Genomic DNA, 18,485 nt, shown 5'->3' on the forward strand with positions numbered 1-18,485 from the left:
AGGGAATTATGGGTTGGGGGGGTGGGGTGGGGGAACAGGAGAACAAACGGGGTGGGGAGGGTAGGGAGAAGGGGAGGAGGAGGTTGGAGGGTAGAGAATGAACTTCACAAGATGGCCAGTAAATGGGGGATTAAACTCACCTGAGCGTCCACAATCTGCACAGGACATTAGATCCTCGGGACACCCGGTCTTCTTATTTCCAGAAATCCCGCCCAGGCAGAAATCGCAATAGGTGTTCGGAATGATGGTCCCATCGGGAGCTTTCCTAGCTGCAGGACATTATGTAACAGTCAATAGGGCGGAGAGAGATGCAAACATCTTCCTTACACTTCCTGAGCAATGGGATGTCCTGCGCACACCTTTCCAGGCAGGAGGTTCACCGCAGGGACCAGGCAAGTTCAACAGTCCTCACCCAAACCCCCTCGTCCCTGTCTTAGAGGGGCATTTCCACGGCCTTCTCATCCAGACCCCACTCCCTGCTCCTCTAGCCCCCTCACCACAAAAAGTCAGGGGAAAGTTTTTGTTTCGTCTCCTCGGTAACACCACTTGCTTTGCCAAGTGGGTCAGACTCTCATGGAGTCTTTACAGCATCGGAAAGAGGCCATTCAGCCCATCGTGTCCACTCCAGTCATCACACGTCCACCTATACGAGCCAAATGGGGCTGGATTAATTCAGGATATCTGGGCCGGCATGGATGAATTGGATTGAAGGGTCTGTTTCCGTGCTGTACATCTCTATGAGTCTATGGCTATTCTTACACCATTTCCCAACATTCACCTGTCGTCATGTGAGCTGTGACGTTTCAAGTGATCATCTAAATACATCTTAAACACTGAGACTGTCCATCTCCATCACCCTTTCAGACAGTGAGTTCCAGATACCCACCGTCCTCTGGGTGAAAAATGTTTCCTCAAAACCCTTCTAAACTCCTGCTCCCTACTTCGAAACTGTGCCCCCTGCCTATTGCCCCCTCTGTCTACCCTGTCTATGCCCCTCAGAACTTTACACCCTTCAATCAGACAGCACCATCCACTCTAAGGGAATCAAACCTCAGCCCATCTAGTCTCTCTCACTGAATCACCCCCAGGCAACATCCTGGTGAATCTCCTCCACACCCCCTCCACTGCAATCACATCCTTCCTATAGTGTGGGGACCAGAACTGTACACAGTACTCCAGCCGTGGCCTAATGTTACATACAGCTCCATCATAGTTTCTTTGGTCTTGTATTCAATGTCTGGACTCAAAAAGGCAAGTATTCCACAAGCCTTGATAAGCACCTTATCGATCTGTCCTGCTGTGTCCCAGGATCTATGGACAGGAACATCAAGGTGCCTCTCATCCTCTGTACTTTCCAAGGTCCCACCATTCAAGGCGTACTCCTTTGCCTTGTTAGTCCTCCGAAAAAGCATCAACTCTCGCTTTTCAAGATTAAATTCCATTTGCTACCATTCGCACCCCCATCTGACCAGCCTGTCTACACCCTCCTACTGAGTCAGGTGGTTGTGGCTTCAGGTCTCACTCGAAAGACTCCAGTGCACCGTCCAGCTGGACTGAGGGAGCATTGCTCTGTCAGTTGTGCTGTTTCTCTATTCAGGTCACGAACCCCAGGCCTGTCTGCGCTCTTGTGAAAGGGAAAAGAGCTGGGGAATTCTCCCCTGGTGTCCTGGGCAATGGCCGGCTCTCAATCAACATTGCGAAAGAATAGATTATCTGGTTGTCGTAACTTTACTGTTTGTGGGAGCTTGCTGTGCACGATCTGGCTTCTGAATTTCTCAAAAGGTGACAGCAACTACACTTCAGGGGTACTTTATTGCTTGTGAAGTGCTTGGGGATGGCTAAAGGTTGTGAAAGATGCTACATCAATGCACACACTTTCCCTTCTTTCAAGGACTTCACACAAGCAGTGCGGTTGCAGGGAGTGGCGGGGGGTAGAGGGACGGAAAAGGGTGTGAGGTGATGTTTCTTTGTCACGGGTTTCATGTTCCGAGGCACTCCCCCTGCCCTACGAATAGTTGTGATTATCTCCCTGAGGGACTGACTGAGCTTCTCTCCAGCGATATACGTTATGGTTAAAATGGTGGGAGGGTCAAGGCTTGAACCCATCGGACAGTCCGTTTGGATCACAGTCTGCGCTGAGTATCAAAAGTATCCAAAGTAGATCTGGTCTTAATGCATGTCCTTGGAAGCTACATCTGTAGTTACCAAGTTCTTTATTTCTCAGCCTTGAATCCACAGTCCAATTGACAGACGCACTTAATATGAAAACCTAGAAAATAGCAGCAGGAGGCCATTCAGCCCATCAAGCCTGCTCTGCCATTTAACATGAATGTGGCTGATCCTCTGTCTCAATGAAATACTCCTGCAAACTCCCCATGCCCCTTTAATCTCGAGAGATCTATTTATTTTGTGAACCTATTCAGTGACTTCTCCTCCACAGACTTCTGTGGGAGAGAACTTCATAGGGTCACTAGCCTCTGAGTGAAGAAATTCCTCCTCAGCTCAGTCCCTACTTCCCTACTTTTATCCGCAAATCCCTTCGCAATAGAAGCCAATATTCCGTTTCCCACAGCAAGCCCTGCTTCGAGAGTTCCTTGCTGGAAATCTCAGGAACTGGACTGAGCAGTGTGATGCCTCTACTGTGCAATAGCCCATTGACACACAGGAGTTCCATCGTAAGGTCAGAAGTGGGGATGTTCACCGATGATTGCACAATGTTCAGCACCATTCGTGACTCCTCAGATACTGAAGCAGTCCGTGTTCAAATGCAGCAAGATCTAGACAATATCCAAGCTTGGGCTGACAAGTGGCAAGTAACATTCGAGCCACACAAATGCCAGGCTATGACCGTCTCCAATAACAGATTCAGTTGCATCACCATTACTGAAACTCTCCCTCCCCTACCCCACCTATTAGCAACATCTAGGCGACTATCATTGATCAGAAATTGAAATGAGGTAGCCATATCAATATTGCGGCTGCAAGGTCAGGGGCTAGAAATCTGCAGCAAGTAACTCAGCTCCTGACTCCCCAAAGCCTGTGCACCATCTACAAGGCATAAACCAGGAGTGTGATGGAATACTCGCCACTTGCCCTGCATGGGGGCAGCTCCCAACAACACTCAAGAAGCTCAACACCATCCAGGACAAAGCAGCCCCCGCTTGATTGGCACCACATCCATAAACATCCCACTCCCTCCACCACCGACGCTCAGTAGCAGCAGTGTGTACCATCGACACGATGCACTGCAGAAATTGACAAAGGCTCCTTCAACAACAACTTCCAAACTTGCAACTCCAGCATCTAGAAGGACAAGGGCAGCAGATACATGGGAACACCATCATCTGCAAGTTCCCCTCCAAGCCACTCACCATCCTGGCTTGGAAATATGTCACCGCTCCTTCAGCGTCGCTGGGTCAAAGTCCTGGAATTCCCTCCCCAAGGGCACTGTGGGTCCCTACAGCACATGGACTGCAGCAGTTCAAGAAAGCAGCTCACCCCCACCTCCTGAAGAGGCTGTAAGTGCAGGCCCAGCCTGTGAGTGAATAATAAAAAGACAACTTGGCATGCCCTTCCGACGATGCATTCTGGGATTGGTTGACAGTGGCCTTGCTCTATTTGCTTGGTAACAGGGAGGTTAAGTGATCCAATCAGGTTTTGTTTTAAACTGAGCCTGTCACTAGGTGAAACCGTTCCTAATGTGTACTGATTTGTAAGCAAGGACATTCCATTCTCTTGGAAAGTCCAAAGGGAAGTGGGAAAGACAATGACATCCCCTTATGAGTTGATGTGAGTAGGGTTTAGGTCACACCTTGTAAAATGACATCCCCACTTCCCCTCCCTCTCACTGATGGCACAGTTACAGGCAGCGTGAAAGTACACCTTGTTTTTGCATTAATTAAAGATCTAAATTGCTGCATTAGTCAACGCCAAATGACTTTTAGAGACCACTCCAACAGCCATGAATCAATCGAAGCTTTCCACCCCATTTCCGACACTTTATCTCCTTGACAATTGTGAAATAAATCACACAGGGACCACCTCATTCAAACACAGTCACAGTTTATTGATTAGGATGGTGTTGGGTGGGGGGGGTCGGGTTCGGCGGTGACAGGGAGCAAAACGGGAAAACTTGAATGTAGAATGGCTCTGGCTGTTCCAAGGCCAGTTCTCCCTGAATAAACCTTTCTACCAAATCCCATTGAACAGGGCGGGTTCGGAACCCACTGATTCGTGAATCAACATCTCGCTCTCGACGAAATCAGGTTCAAACATCCAGCTTGTGCGAGAAGCTGTTAAACATGATAAAATCCTCCATTACAACAGTGACTACACTTCACAGGGATCTCATCAGCTGTAAAGAGTTTGTGGATGTTCTGAGGTGGTGAACAGTGTTACGGAAACCGCGTGTGACCTTCGTCTCTGTCTCGCTTTCCTCGCTTGGCTTCTGGGACATAGCCTGACCCAGTGTTCTTCAACACAGCAGAGAGTCAGCCAAAGTACAAAACACACAGGAATCACTTCAAACAGGCACACGCTCACTCTCACATTCACACACTCACTCACTAAATGCCCACTCCTGTGCGCACACCCACTGACAAACACAAACACTCAATAACACGTGCACTTGCACACACAAACATTCATTACATGTGCACTTGCACACTCGCGCACACGACAAACACTCGCAGATTCACACACCCACACAGACTCATACGAACACACATCAGTGTGCACATCCTCGTAAAGACGCACACAAACACACACCCACACAGTCTCTCACACTCATGCACATGCGAGCTTGCACACAGACACGCTCAGACTCTCATTCACACTTGCACACCACTCATACACACGCTCACTCACTCACATGCGATTAGAATGCCCAGACTCTCATTATTGTTCCTCCTAAAACTACTTCAATCCTCAAACATTTCGTTATGCGAATGCAGCAGCCAATGACAGGCATCCCTGTAATTTGTGCCTGACCTCCGGCACTGATGGGGCTTGCAGTTCATTGCCAACTTCTTTCTTTCATAGCGCCATGACAAACATTGGCAGAAAGGATAGAGGAGCTGAATATTATTTAAACGGGGAAAAAAAACGGCAGGACAGAAGGATTTGGGGGTCCTCATGCGTAAACCACAGAAAACCAGCATCCAAGTTCAGAGCGGGGGGGAATAGAGGGGGTAAATGTACTTTTGACTTTTATTTCAAAGTATTACAATAGACAGGATTTGCTAAAACCATACAAGGCACTAGTTAGACCACACCTAGAATACTGTCAACAGTTTTGGTCCCTTTATCTAAGGAGAGGTATACTGGCGTGGGAGGCAGTCCAGAGAAGGTTCATTCAGCTGATACCAGATATTGAGGGACTGTTTTATGAAGAGACATGGAATAGGCCGGTCCTGTACTCATTGAAATTTTGAAGGATGACAGGCAACTTTATTGAAACATGGAAGATTCTTGGGAGTTCTGATGAAGAGACACTGGAGCTGAAACGTTAGCTCTGATTTCTCTTCACAGATGCTGACAGACCTTCTGAGGTTTGCCAACAATTTCTGTCATTGTTTCAGATCTCCAGCGTCTGTAGCTCCTTGTTTTAAGATTCTTAGGGGCTTAACAGAATAGATGTGGAGAGGTTGTTTCCACTTGTGGGAGAGTCTAGGATCAGAGGAGCATCATCTCAGGGTAAGGGGTCACCCTTTTAATACAGAGACGAGGAGGAATTTCCTCACTCAGAGGGTAGTGAAGCTGTGGAATTTTTTACCGCAGAGGGCTGTTGGGAATGGGTTATTAAGTGCACTGATGGTTGAGATAGACAGCTTTTTAAATCATCCAGTGGCAAATGGAATTTAATCCCAAAATGTACGAGCTGATGCATTTGGAGAGGACTAACAAGGCAAAGGAGTACACAGTGAATGGTAGGAGAAGTACAGAGAATCAGATGGACTTCGGTGTGCATGTCTGTAGATCCTTGAAGACAGCAGGACAGGTAGATAAGGTGGTTCTCGAGGCTTATGGAATAAGTGCCCTTTACGAGTCCAGGCAGGGAGTGCAAGAGTAAGGAGGTTATGATGGTTATGATGGAGCTGTGTATAACGTTAGTTAGGCCACAGCTGGAACACCGTGTGCAGGTCCGGTCACCGCATTGCCGGAAGGATGTGACTGCACCTATAGAGAGGGTGCAGAGGACATTCACCAGGACGTAGTCTGGGCTGGAGCGTTTCAGCAATGAAGAGAGGCTGGATTGGCTCCAGTTTGCTTTCCTTAGAGTGGAGAAGGTTGAGGGGGGAATCTGACTGAGGTGTGCAAAGGTCTGAGGGGCACAGACAGGGTAGAAAGGGAGAAACTTTTCCCTCATGATTGGGGCGTTAATAACCAGTTTTAAAATAAGGAGCAGGGGGTTTGGAGGGGATTTGAGGAAAATGGTTTTCACTCGTAAGATGGTGGAGAAACTCAATGCCTGAAAGGGTAGTAAAGGCAGGAACCCTCGAAAAGTAGATTTCGATTTACACGAACCTGTGAAATGCCAAAGTATACCAGGCTACAGGCCAAGTTCTGGAAAGTGGGATTAGAAGAGATGGATGGTTGATGACTGGTGTGGATACAATGGGCCGATGGGCCTCGTCCCATGCTGTCAATCTCTACAACTCTAAGGGAATCTGGGGCTATGAGCGAAAGGCAGGAAAGAGGCAGATGATTCCCAGATCAGCCATTAACTCATCGAATGGCAGACTAGCCTCAATGGGCTGAATGGCCTACTTCTGCTCCAATGTTTTATGGTTGCATGATCTCATTTCATGAGGTAGATACCAGAGATATATTATTGAATCTATTGACAGAACATACTGACATAGGCCATTTGGCCCATCTGCACTGTGCCGGCAAAACTCCTCCCATCCCTTTGTCATCTCACCCCATCTCGCCTGCTCCTTACTCCCTCAAGTTTCAGCTTCCCCTTAAATATGTCGATACTATTCATCTTGACCGTTGCCTGTGGGAAGGGAATTCCATGTTCCCACCTCACTCCCGGGACAAAGAACAGAAACATCTGGAACAAAAGTGTCTGTGTTTCCTGGAACGTCCTTTTGTTGATCCATCTCTTGAGGGAGATTTTTCTTCCCTCCATCGCTTCACAGAAAGGTCGTGACAAGGAAACACTTCCTGAAATTCTCCCTGACCTCCAGCTCACATTTCCAATGATTTTAGTGTCTTTGTTAAATCAAATAAACACTAGGAGCAAGAGTAGGCCATTCAGCCCTCTATCCTGTTCCCCCATTCAATACAGCACAGCCGATTCTCTATCTCAACGACATCTTCCCACTTTCTCCCCGTACCCCTTGATGCCTTTAATATCTAAAAGTTTATCGATCTTTTTCTGAAATACATTCAGTGTCCCAGCCTTTCTGTGGTAGAGAATTCCACAGGGTGACCAGGACCTGAGTGAAGAAATGTTTCCTCATCTCAGTCCTGAATAGTGCACCCTGTATCCTGTATGCATTGGGTCTAGACTCCCTCACCAAGGGAACATCCTCCCTGCACCTGGTCTGTCCAGCCCTGTGAGAATTTCACACATTTCAAACAGGTTCCCACTCCTCATCCTCCTACACCCCATTCAGGCAGGATCTTTGGAAAATGTCGCTCCAACTCAGGAGCAGCTTTAACACACTGTAAGAGCTCAACACCATCCAGGACAAAGCAGCCCACTTAGGTTGGCACCACATCCACCATCTTCAACATCTGTTCCATCCATCACTAGCGCTCAGTGGCAGTAGGGTGTGCCATCTATCTTCAAGGTGCACTGCACAATCTCACCCAAACTCCTTTGGCAGCACCTTCCAAACCTGCGACCTTTACCATCCAGAAGGACAAGGGCAGCAGATACATGGGAACACCATCCCCTGCAAGATCCCCTCCAAGTCACTCACCATCCTGACTTGGAAATATATCGCCGTTCCTTCAGCGTCACCGGGTCAAAATCCTGGAAATTCCCTCCCTAAGGTCAACCCGCAGCATAAGAACTGCAGAGGTTCAAGAAGACGGCTCGCTACCACCTTCTCAAGGGGCAATTAGGGACAGGAAATAAATGCTGACCCAGCCAGCGATGCCCACATCCTGAATGTAAATAACCAGTAAGGGTCAACCCTTCAGAGGGAATGATCTAAAGAAAATGATATGAAAGTCTCACTGCCTGCTATAGAACCTGTTGAAACTGAATAAATGTTGGGGAGGTGATGGCCTGGTGGTATTATCGCTGGACAGTTAACTCAGATAATGTTCTGCGGACTCAGGTTTGAATTTCGCCATGGCAGATAGTGGAATTTCAATTCAATAAATATCTGGAATTAAGAATCTAATGAAGACCATGAATCTGTTGTCAATTGTCAGGGAAAAACCCATGTGGTTCACTAATGTCCTTTAGGGAAGGAAACTGCCATCCTTCCCTGGTCTGGGCCTACATGTGACTCCAGACCCACAGCAATGTGGTTGACTCTGAACTGCCCTCTGGGCAATTAGGGATGGTGCAGTAAATGCTGCCTAGGCAGCGACACCCACATCCCATGAATGAAATTTTAAAAAATTAAAATTGCCGAGAAGGGAATATATTTAACATCGGGACACCTCAAGAATGAGCCTTGCTGCCTCTTCCACTGCTAATGTGCCGAGGCCGCAGCTGGAAAGTTCTAGAACGATAGGATTTTGTTTCTTAATTGCTGCAGGGATGGGTTTGTGAGAAGTCAAATCTGTTAGCAGCCTTCTCCGTTAGCAGCAATGTGTTGTGTCATTTGCATTAAGTGTCAGAGAGGCGGGAGCAATTTCTCTCTCTCTCTCTCTCAGAAAAAATAATAACACAGGCTCTTACATCGAATCGGGACAAACAAAGGAAACAAGGGGTTCTGTAATCAGGCCACGGTTCTCGGTGTTTAGATAAGGTTTTGGGTGTCTCGTTAAGGGATAAGGGAACCCTTGCTCGTTATATTGGAAAAGGGGGCTGCGTAAATGAGGACTGTTCTGGAAGGAATGCGCTGAACATTATCTCTCTTGCACTATTCTTCCCACTCTCTGCTGAGAATTCTGCAGAAGCATTTTGACAGGAAGCCATTAAACAGGCCTCCCCCTCTAATTGAAACTATCAAATGCACTGAGAAATATTAAGCCTAGGGCCTTCACTTATATTTTTTTCAGGGAGCAAGACGAGTGGGTTGCCATGCCAACCGAATAACCAGGGCAACAAAGCAATCCAATTTCTTTCTCCGTCTCTCTCTCTCTCTCTTTAAACAGATGAGGTAGAGGAAAAGAATACCAACCCCGAGCTGATAGACCCCTCCACCTCCTCCCAGACCTCATGGTCGCTCACAGATCTCCTTTGGCTGAACAGGCCTCAGCCCTGTACCACCAGCAGGGATAACTGCCCCGACCCCCAAACCCCGACTCCGCGCAGTTCGTGGCTTTCCCATCCTTGAAAGGCCCGCATTTCGATGGCGCCATTTTTTGTCTTGCGGCCAGTGAGCAGGTTACAGAATCATGGGATCCCTACAGTGCAGAAGCAGGCCATTCGGCCCATTGGGTCCACACGGACCCTCTGAACAGCATCCCACCCAGCCCCCAACCCCCTACCCTAACCCTGTACCCCTGCGTTTCCTGTAGCTAACCCACCCTAACCTGCACATCCCTGGACACCACAGAACAATTTAGCATGGCCAATCCACCCTAACCTGCACATCTTTGGACTGTGGGAGGAAAGCCACGCAGACATGCGGGAGAATGTGCAAACTCCACACAGACAGTCGCCAGAGGGTGGGATCGAACCCAGTACTAACCTCTGAGCCACTGTGCTGCCCCTGTACGCTTGGAGTGCAGGGAAAACAGAAAGCAGTTAGTTATCGCACAGCAAGCTCCCACAGACACGGCCAGAGAATCGGTTTCTTTTTGGAGTGTCAGTGGCAGAGAGATACATATCCAAAAGAATGTGTGTGTGTGTGTATGTCAGTGTATGTACGTGTGTGTGTGTGTGTGTGTGTGTGTGTGCGCGCGTGTGTGTATGTCAGTGTATGTACGAGTGTGTGTGCGTATGTCAGTGTATGTACGTGTGTGTGTGCGTGTGCGTACACAAGTGTGTGTGTGCGTGTATGTGTATGTCAGTGTATGTACGAGTGTGTGTGCGTGTGCGTACACGAGTGTGTGTGTGTGTGTGTGTGTGTGTATGTTAGTGTATGTACGAGTGTGTGTGTTTGTGTATGTCAGTGTATGTACGAGTGTGTGTGTACGTCTGTGTGTGGGGGGGGGCGGTGGGTGGGTGTGTGTCTGTGTGGATGGGTGTGTGTATGCGTGTGTGCATATGTAGGGGGGTGGTGGTGGAGGGTGTCGGGAAGTCTCCTGTAGCCTTTTTGCAACCCTGTTATGGGATCTTTTACATCCATCTTGTGTGGGCAGCTGAGGCACCTCTGGCTGAGATATAGCATGAACTAAAAGTATTTCGTTCAGTGCAAAACACTTTGGTGAGCCCTGGGGTTGTGGAAAGTGCTATGGAAATGCAGGTTCTTTTGTCGGACAAGGGGCGTGCTTTCCTCTTCCCCTCCACTCCCCGTTCCCATGAACGAGGGGTCGTATACCTACACTCACGCCCCAGCTAAACCCATGCAGGGAAATGCAGGGCAACAAAATAACATGGCTCTCCCCACCCAGCTGCACATCCCATAGACAACAAATCACCACTAACTGACTCACTGCTGTCTAGATGATACAGGACTCATAAATCTGCAGAATACAGTGACTACAAGAAGAAGCCCAGAGGCTGGGAACACTGCAGCGAGTAGCTCACCTCCTGACTCCCCCCAAAGCCTGTCCCACCATCTACAAGGCACACGTCAGGAGTGCGATGGAATACTCCCCACTTGCCCTGGATGGGGGCAGCTCCAATAACACTCAGGAAGCTCGACACCATCCAGGACAAAGCAGCACCCCCCTCGATTGGCACCACATCCACAAACATCCCACTCCCTCCACCACTGACGCTCAGTCGGAGCAGTGTGTACCATCTACAAGATGCACTGCAGAAATTCACCAAAGATCCTCAGGCAGCACCTTTCAAACCCTTGACCACTTCCATCTAGAAGGACAAGGGGCAGCAGATACATGGGAACACCACCCCCTTGCAATTTCCCTTCTGGGCCACTCACCATCCTGACTTGGAAATATATTGCCGTTCCTTCAGTGTCACTGGTTCAAAATCCTGGAATTCCCTCCCCAAGGGCACTGTGGGTCAACCCATGGCATGTGAACTACAGGGGCTGAAGGCGGCAGCTCAGCACCACCTTCTCAAGGGGGCAACTAGGGACGGGGCAAGAAATGCTGGGCCCAGCCAGCGACACCCAGATCCCACAAAAGAATAAAAACCCAAACGTCGGGAGTGATCCGGACACAAGGGGATGGAGAAACAGATACAGTATACGTTGCCACAGGGAGAGGAGGAGGGGTCTGTGGGGATTTTAAGAGCAGGCCAGCAAGGGACAGCTTGTATTTACAGTTACTCTTTCCCTTTTCAGATCACCCAGTGAGACACCTCATTTGTAGCGGGTGGACGTGGCGACTACTTTAGTGCCCTCCAAGGTGCCATGTTGGTCTGGCTCTCCCAGGAACTGCTGGTCTGCCACATACTGAGGAGGGTGACATCTCACAGGGGATGCACTCAAAGACATCGTTGATGAAGGAGTTGTTGTTGGAGGAGGTGGTGGGGGGGTCTGGGAGGACCAGCCCTTTTGTAGCTGTAGATGGTGTCACCCTCCACCTAGCTCCTTCCTCCACTCATTCTCGCCTTTGATGCTCTTCCTGGGGCCGTGGCACAGGCCACTGCTTCAGGCATACTGTGCGTGAAGGTGGAGGGCCCGCGGTGAATTTACATAGCGCCCTTAATCTCCTTCACCCAGCCGAACACCGAGATTGAGGCACAAAAGGTGGCACTGGGGGCAGGTGCTTGGTCAAGGAGGGAGGTTTAAGGAGTGTCTTGATGGAGGAGACAGAGTCAGGCAGGCCAAAAACAAGAGCAGGCCACTCTGCCCTTCTCTGCCAGTCTATAAGGTTATGACTGATCTGATTTTAACCTCGACTCTACATTCCTTCACTTGCCCAATAACCTCTCATCCCCTTGGCCACCAAGAAGGTGGGTCTGGGTGGGATGCTCTTCAGAGAGTCAGTGCAGACCCGATGGGCTGAATGGCCTCTTTCCACGCAGTAGGGATTCTATGATCTGATGTTAACTCAGTTGCAATCGAGAGTGATGCCAACAGCTTGGGTTTAATTCCCGCACTGGCTGAGATTACCACGAAGCAGTCTCCTTCACAACCTCCCTGCCCCCCTCCAACTCTCTCGCCCGAGGGGTGGTGACCCTCAGGTTAAACCACCTCTAGTCGCCTCTCTCTAATGAGCCGTACGGTCTGGCGATTTAATCTGCCTGAAAAATATTTAAAGGATTCTGCATCCATCACCTTTCGAGGAAGGGGATTCCAAAAGCAGCCAACCCACTGGAAAGAACCCTGAAGTTTCCGCATCTCGGTTCTAAATGAGCGTCCCCTTATTTTTAAACCGTGACCCCCGTTTCTAGATTCTCCCAAAGGACAGAACAGCCATTCCACATCTGTCCAGTCTGGTCCCTCAGGATCAATGAAGTCTCCTCCGACTCTCCTGAGTTCTAGGGGATACAGACAGGTTTAGGGATTGGTGCATGGCCTGCTTGGAAGCCTGTTGGGATCCTTGATAGCTTTTCACATCCTGCCCCGTCAGTCTGTTAAACAGCTCAAGGAGGGGCCACTACCTCATACTGCTGGTCCAGGAGACTGGCTCAAAGATGTAAAGACAACTTTCTTCAGCGTCACTGCATCAAATGATCCTGCACTCCCCTTAAAAGCCGATATAATACATTGGCGCGCCACTGGGTAGCCGGCTTTGCTCTCCTCCCAAACTCACAGAATCCCTACCGTGCGGAAAGAGGCCATTCAGCCCATCCACACTAACCCTCCGAAGTGCATCCCACCCAGACCCGCAGCCCCACCCTTTTCCCATAAGCCTGCATTGTCCCTGTGGCCAACCCACCCTAACCTGCACATCTCTGGATTGTGGGAGGAGCAGACAGAGTCAGGCAGACCAGAAACAAGAGCAGGCCACTCTGCCCTTCTATAAGGTTATGGCTGATCTGATTTTAAACTCCACTCTACATTCCTTCACTTCCCCAATAATGTCCTATCCCCTTGGCCATAGAGAAGGTGGGTCAGGGTGGGATGCTCTTCACAGACAAGGAGAGAACGTGCAAACTCCACACAGACGGTTGCCCGAGGGTGGAATCGAACCCGGGTCCCTGGCGCCGTGAGGCAGCTGTGCTAACCACTGAGCCACCCTTAATTCCTGGTCACTAATTTCCTGGTCGACTATCAGTGGGGAAGGGGCAGAGGGGGCACCGTCAACTGGGACAACGTTGGCACACATCTGCCACCCCTGCTCCCATTGGGCACCCCTCTTGCTGGATGGAAACTCGCAGGAAGCAACTCCACTCCCCCCTCCCCTACCCACATCGTGTAGGTCACAGCGTAAAATGCAGCCCGACCTACAGATCATGTGAGAGGAAATGGCTCAGTGCCATTTTCACTGGATTATTTCATCCAGAAAAGCAGGCAAGATCCTGAGGATCCAGGTTCAACTCCTGCCAATAGCAGACACAATAGCAGTCCAATAGAAATCCAGAATAAAGTCTATAGTGATGACCGTGTTCACTAATGCCCTTTAGGGAAGGAAATCTCCTACTCATGGCCAGCACATAGGACTCCAGACCAGTGGCAATGGGGTAGACTCTTAACTGCCCCTTGGGGCAATTAGGGATGGGCAATGAATGTTGCCCCAGCCAGCAACACCCTCATTCTGTGAATTAATTAAGAAAAACCCTTCTGAATCATAGAATCCCTACAGTGTGGCAACAGGCCCTACGGCCCAACAAGTCCACACCGACCCTCAGAGCATCCCACCCAGACCGCTCCCCCTATAACCCACCTAATCTACACATCCCTGAACACTACGGGGCAATTCCCCATGGCCAATCCACCCTAGCCTGCACATCTTTGGGACTGTGGGAGGAAACCCACGCAGACACGGGGAGAACGTGCAAACCCCCACACAGACAGTCGCCCGAGGGTGGAATCGAACCTGGGTCCCTGGCACTGTGGGGCAGCAGTGCTAACCGCCGAGCCGTCCCCAGGCCACGTTCCCTACCTGCTGCTGGCAAATAGCAGGCCTGATGCCAGAGCTCAATGAAACAGTTCAGGATAGCCAATGCAACCTGCCAAAGTGGTTAGAGTCTCAAATAATTCTGCTGTGTCCCCAACAAAGCAGGCTCTCACTGGGGAAAATGTGCACCTTGTCATTTTAAATCTCTTCGACAGTAAAGTTTTTTTATTAAGAAATGCTGAGGAATCATGGGAAGGTTTTCCTTGCAGGTTTCTTCCATCCCCCACCCACAATGTCCGACAGTGAAAACTCCTTTTAAGCAATCCACAGCCTCCCCGGGAGCCAGGTTATGGACTTCTGCTTTGCTAAACTGGCGACAGGTTGGTTTTATTGCTCTCAACCCTGCCGCTGCTCAGTATCCCTGGCACAGTGGTTAGCACTGCTGCCTCACAGCGCCAGGGACCCGGGTTCGATCCCACCCTCCGGCAACTGTCTGTGTGGAGTTTGCACGTTCTCCCCGTGTCTGCGTGAGCTTCCTCCAGCTGTCCAAAGATTGTGCAGGTTAGGGTGAATTGGCCATGGGAAATGCAGGGTTATGGGGTGCTGGGGTGAGTGTGGGTGGTATGCTCTTCAGAGGGTCAGTACAGGCCCACTGGGCCGAATGGCCTCTATCTGCACTGTAGGGATTCTGTGCTTCTATGACACTTTATCTGGGGGCTTTAGAAACGACTACACAGGGCAATCCTCATTCCCCAGGGAATGGGGCAGGGATCATCAAACGGAATCCGGGGGTATCATTGAGACAGTGGAGTTAAGGATTATCAGGTCAGCCAGGATACCATTAAATTGCACAACAGCCTCGATGGGCCGAAAGGCCTACTTCTGCTCCTATGCTCTTATCAAAACTCCTCAATTAGAGTCCAGCCTGCAGTTTTAATTTCAATAATAACACAACGCACACGCACACCGGGTTCCAACAGGGTCACCCAGCTCCTGACCTCATTCCAGCCTTGGTTCAAACATGGACAACACAGCCGAATTCCAGAGGGGAGTGACATCAAGACTGCATTTGACCGAGTGTGGCATCAAGAAACCCTGGCAAAACTGGAATCAATGGGAATCAGGGGGAAAACTCTCCACTGGTTTGGACCACACCTGGCACAAAGATAGACAGTCGTGGTGTTGGAGGTCAGTCATCTCAGCTCCACGACGTCTCTGCAGGAGTCCCTCAGGGGAGTGTCCTAGGCCCAACCATCTTCAGCTGCTTCATCGATGACTTCTCCTCCACCATAACACCAGGATTTTGGAAGTTCACTGATGATTTCACAACGTTTAGCACCATTCACGACTCCTCAGATATTGAAGCAGTCCATGTTCAAATGCAACAAGATCTGGACAATAACCAAGCTTGAGCTGACAAGTAACATTCACACCACACAAATGCCAGGCAATGATTGGATTCAATAACAGACAGACAAACTAACCACTGCCCCTTGACATTCAACCGTGTTACCATCACTGAACCCTTCACAATCAACATCCTTGAGGTTACTATGGACCACAAAGTCAACTGGACTCACAATATAAATACAGTGACTACAACAGCAGGTCAGAGGCTAGGACACTGCGGTGAGTAACTCCCCTCCTGACTCCCCAAAGCCTGCCCACCATCTACAAGGCACAAGTCAGGAGTGTGATGGAATACTCCCCACTTGCCCTGGATGGGTGCAGCTCCAACAACATTCAAGAAGCTCCACACCATCCAGGACAAAGCATCACATCCACAAACATCCTCTCCCTCCACTTTACAGTCATAGAGTTATACTATATGGAAACAGAGCCTTTGGTCCATCTCGTCCATGCTGACCAGATATCCTAAATTAATCTAGTCCCATTTGGACCATATCCCTCCAAATTCTTCCCATTCATATACCCATCCAGATGCCTTTTATATGTTGTAATTGTACCTGCCTCCACCACTTCCTCTGGCAGCTCATTACATACACGCACCACCCTCTGCATGAAAATGTTGCCCCTTAGATCCCTTTTAAACCTTTCCCCTCTCACCTTAAACCTATGCCCTCTGGTTTTGAACTCCCCCCACCCTGGGGCAAAGACCTTGGCTGTTCACCCTATCCATGCCCCTCATGATTTTCACCACCGACGCTCAGTCTCAGCAGTGTGTACCATCTACAAGATGCACTGCAGAAATTCACCAAAGATCCTCAGACAGCACCTTCCAAACCCACGACCACTTCCATCTAGAAGGACAACGGCAGCAGATACATGGGAACACCACCCCCTGCAAGTTCTCCTCCAAGCCACTCACCATCCTGACTTGGAAATATATCGCCGTTCCTTCAGTGTCACTGGGACAAAATCCTGGAATTCCCTCCCTAAAGGGCATTGTGGGTCAACCCACAGCACATGGACTGCAGCGGCTCAAGAAGGCAGCTCACCCCCACCTTCTCAAGGGGGCAACTAGGGACAGGCAATAAATGTTGACCAGCCAACGACGCCCACTTCCCACAAATGAATACAAAGAAAAAACAGAAGATGGAGAATGGATTTAGAGAGAAAGAGGGAGAGAAAGACAGAGAGAAAGGAAAAGACTCCTGGGTCCTGGGACACCTGGTGGCCAGAGTGTAGGACTACTTGTGACAGTTGACATGGAAAAACCAAGTGGGGAAAGGCGACTGAAAAGGGCAGCAGGAAAGACGGTTTCTTAACAACTTGAGCTGCTGTGCGAGGCTTCAAAACAGTAGTGGGAGCTGTTTTTAAAATGATTTGTGTGACTATTTCTGGAATAGAACCTGAATTTGAGGAATGCACGACTGTATCCGGTGCGTAACGCGAGGGCCGACTCACCTTTCCTCCTGTCGGTAGCTTAGCCCAGATTAGAACGCACAAATAATAAATCATGCCAGGCTACCGCTTTGTAACCCACCGAGATTCCAATGAACGCAGATTAAACCAAGAGATTAAATATATGGAGAAAACAGTTTCACGTAATGTGGCAGCTTTGTTTTAATCCAGGAATTTGAAAATTGACTCAGTCAACAAGTCTGTCACAGCAAGAAACTATTCACAATTCAATTGTCTAAACTACTCACTTACCTTGGATAATTCCAGCTTGACATCAAAGCAAAGAGGCACACAAGTGTTTTATCATCCACATTCTGTAATCCTCTTAATAGTACTGCACTGACACACAATTCAGCGCGAATGTGGTACTCTGTGTGATAACTAACATCTTTCACATGAAAGCTTTCATGAATTCCTGACCTAAGCATTTTCCAGAGGGCTGTAATCTTTGCATTGTCTCAAAAATGGATGGCACGAGGTCAAGTGAAGTGCTATCATTTGTTGTTTCAGTTTGTATAATCTTACTTCTTAATAAATGCCAATCTGTAGCTTTAAGCCTGAACTGTGCGACCTGCTAGAGTCGCATTCTCTGTGAGTTAGAGAGATCATGAATAGATGGTACGATGACACCCCTGCTTTCCAGTGTATATCTTCCCCACTTCACCTGGTGACCTGCTACCCTCAGTAATTTTGACAGCAAGTTAGGGATGGAGGAGGCAGGTGCTGGTGGGTGGAAGGCTGAGATTTCTGCTACAGACCAGTGAAAGGTATCGCAACATTCATTGTCCTGCTTACTCTGAAGAAACTTCTGAATGGTTGGACCACTGGCTGAGATGGAAAGTCTCAGATGTGGAAACGTAAAGAGTGGGAAACGCGGCCTGTGCTAACACAGCTCCCCACGATTGTAGCCCCCATGGTTAGGGCTTGAGGAAAGAGGTGGAGGAGGGAGGTGGAGAGAGCTCAGGGAACGGTCCCTGCCAATGACTTCACATCAACAACAGCCACTTGTGCCAGGAATGGGTGCTGCTGATTCCTCCAGGAACTGCAAATCAATCCCCCCCCCACCACACCCCAATCCCGGACAATGTAGTGAGCAACCCCCCAGGAGATGAATCTGTGGGCCAAAAGTAAAGAAAGACTGAGTTTGATAAGCGATTCCTTTCCTCTAAATAAGTAACTTCAGACGGGAAAATGGCTGCTTGATGGACCGTCAGGAATCATTCACGGAGTTTGAGGTGGGGGGGGACATGGGTGAGGGAACAGGAGGGAAAGGGGGGAGGGGGGGAAAAAAGGAGGGAAAGGGGGAAGAGGGGAAAAACAGGAGGGAACAGGAGGGAAAGGGGAAAAACAGGAGGGAACAGGAGGGAAAGGGGGAAAACAGGAGGGAAAGGGGGAAAACAGGA

General features: G+C 49.3%; 1 protein-coding gene across 1 annotated transcript in view; it reads right to left on the bottom strand.

The window, feature by feature from the left end:
- The window catches only part of dpf1 (double PHD fingers 1), a 43,643-nt gene that overhangs the window by 1,985 nt on the left and 23,173 nt on the right, over positions 1–18,485 (bottom strand). Inside the window, exon 7 of the mRNA XM_048618202.1 lies at positions 141–269. Coding sequence (XP_048474159.1) covers positions 141–269 — 129 coding nt within the window. The remainder of the gene's footprint in view (positions 1–140; positions 270–18,485) is intronic.

Source organism: Rhincodon typus, chromosome 39 (genome assembly GCF_021869965.1).
Source record: "Rhincodon typus isolate 14 chromosome 39, sRhiTyp1.1, whole genome shotgun sequence".
NCBI lineage: Eukaryota > Metazoa > Chordata > Chondrichthyes > Orectolobiformes > Rhincodontidae > Rhincodon > Rhincodon typus.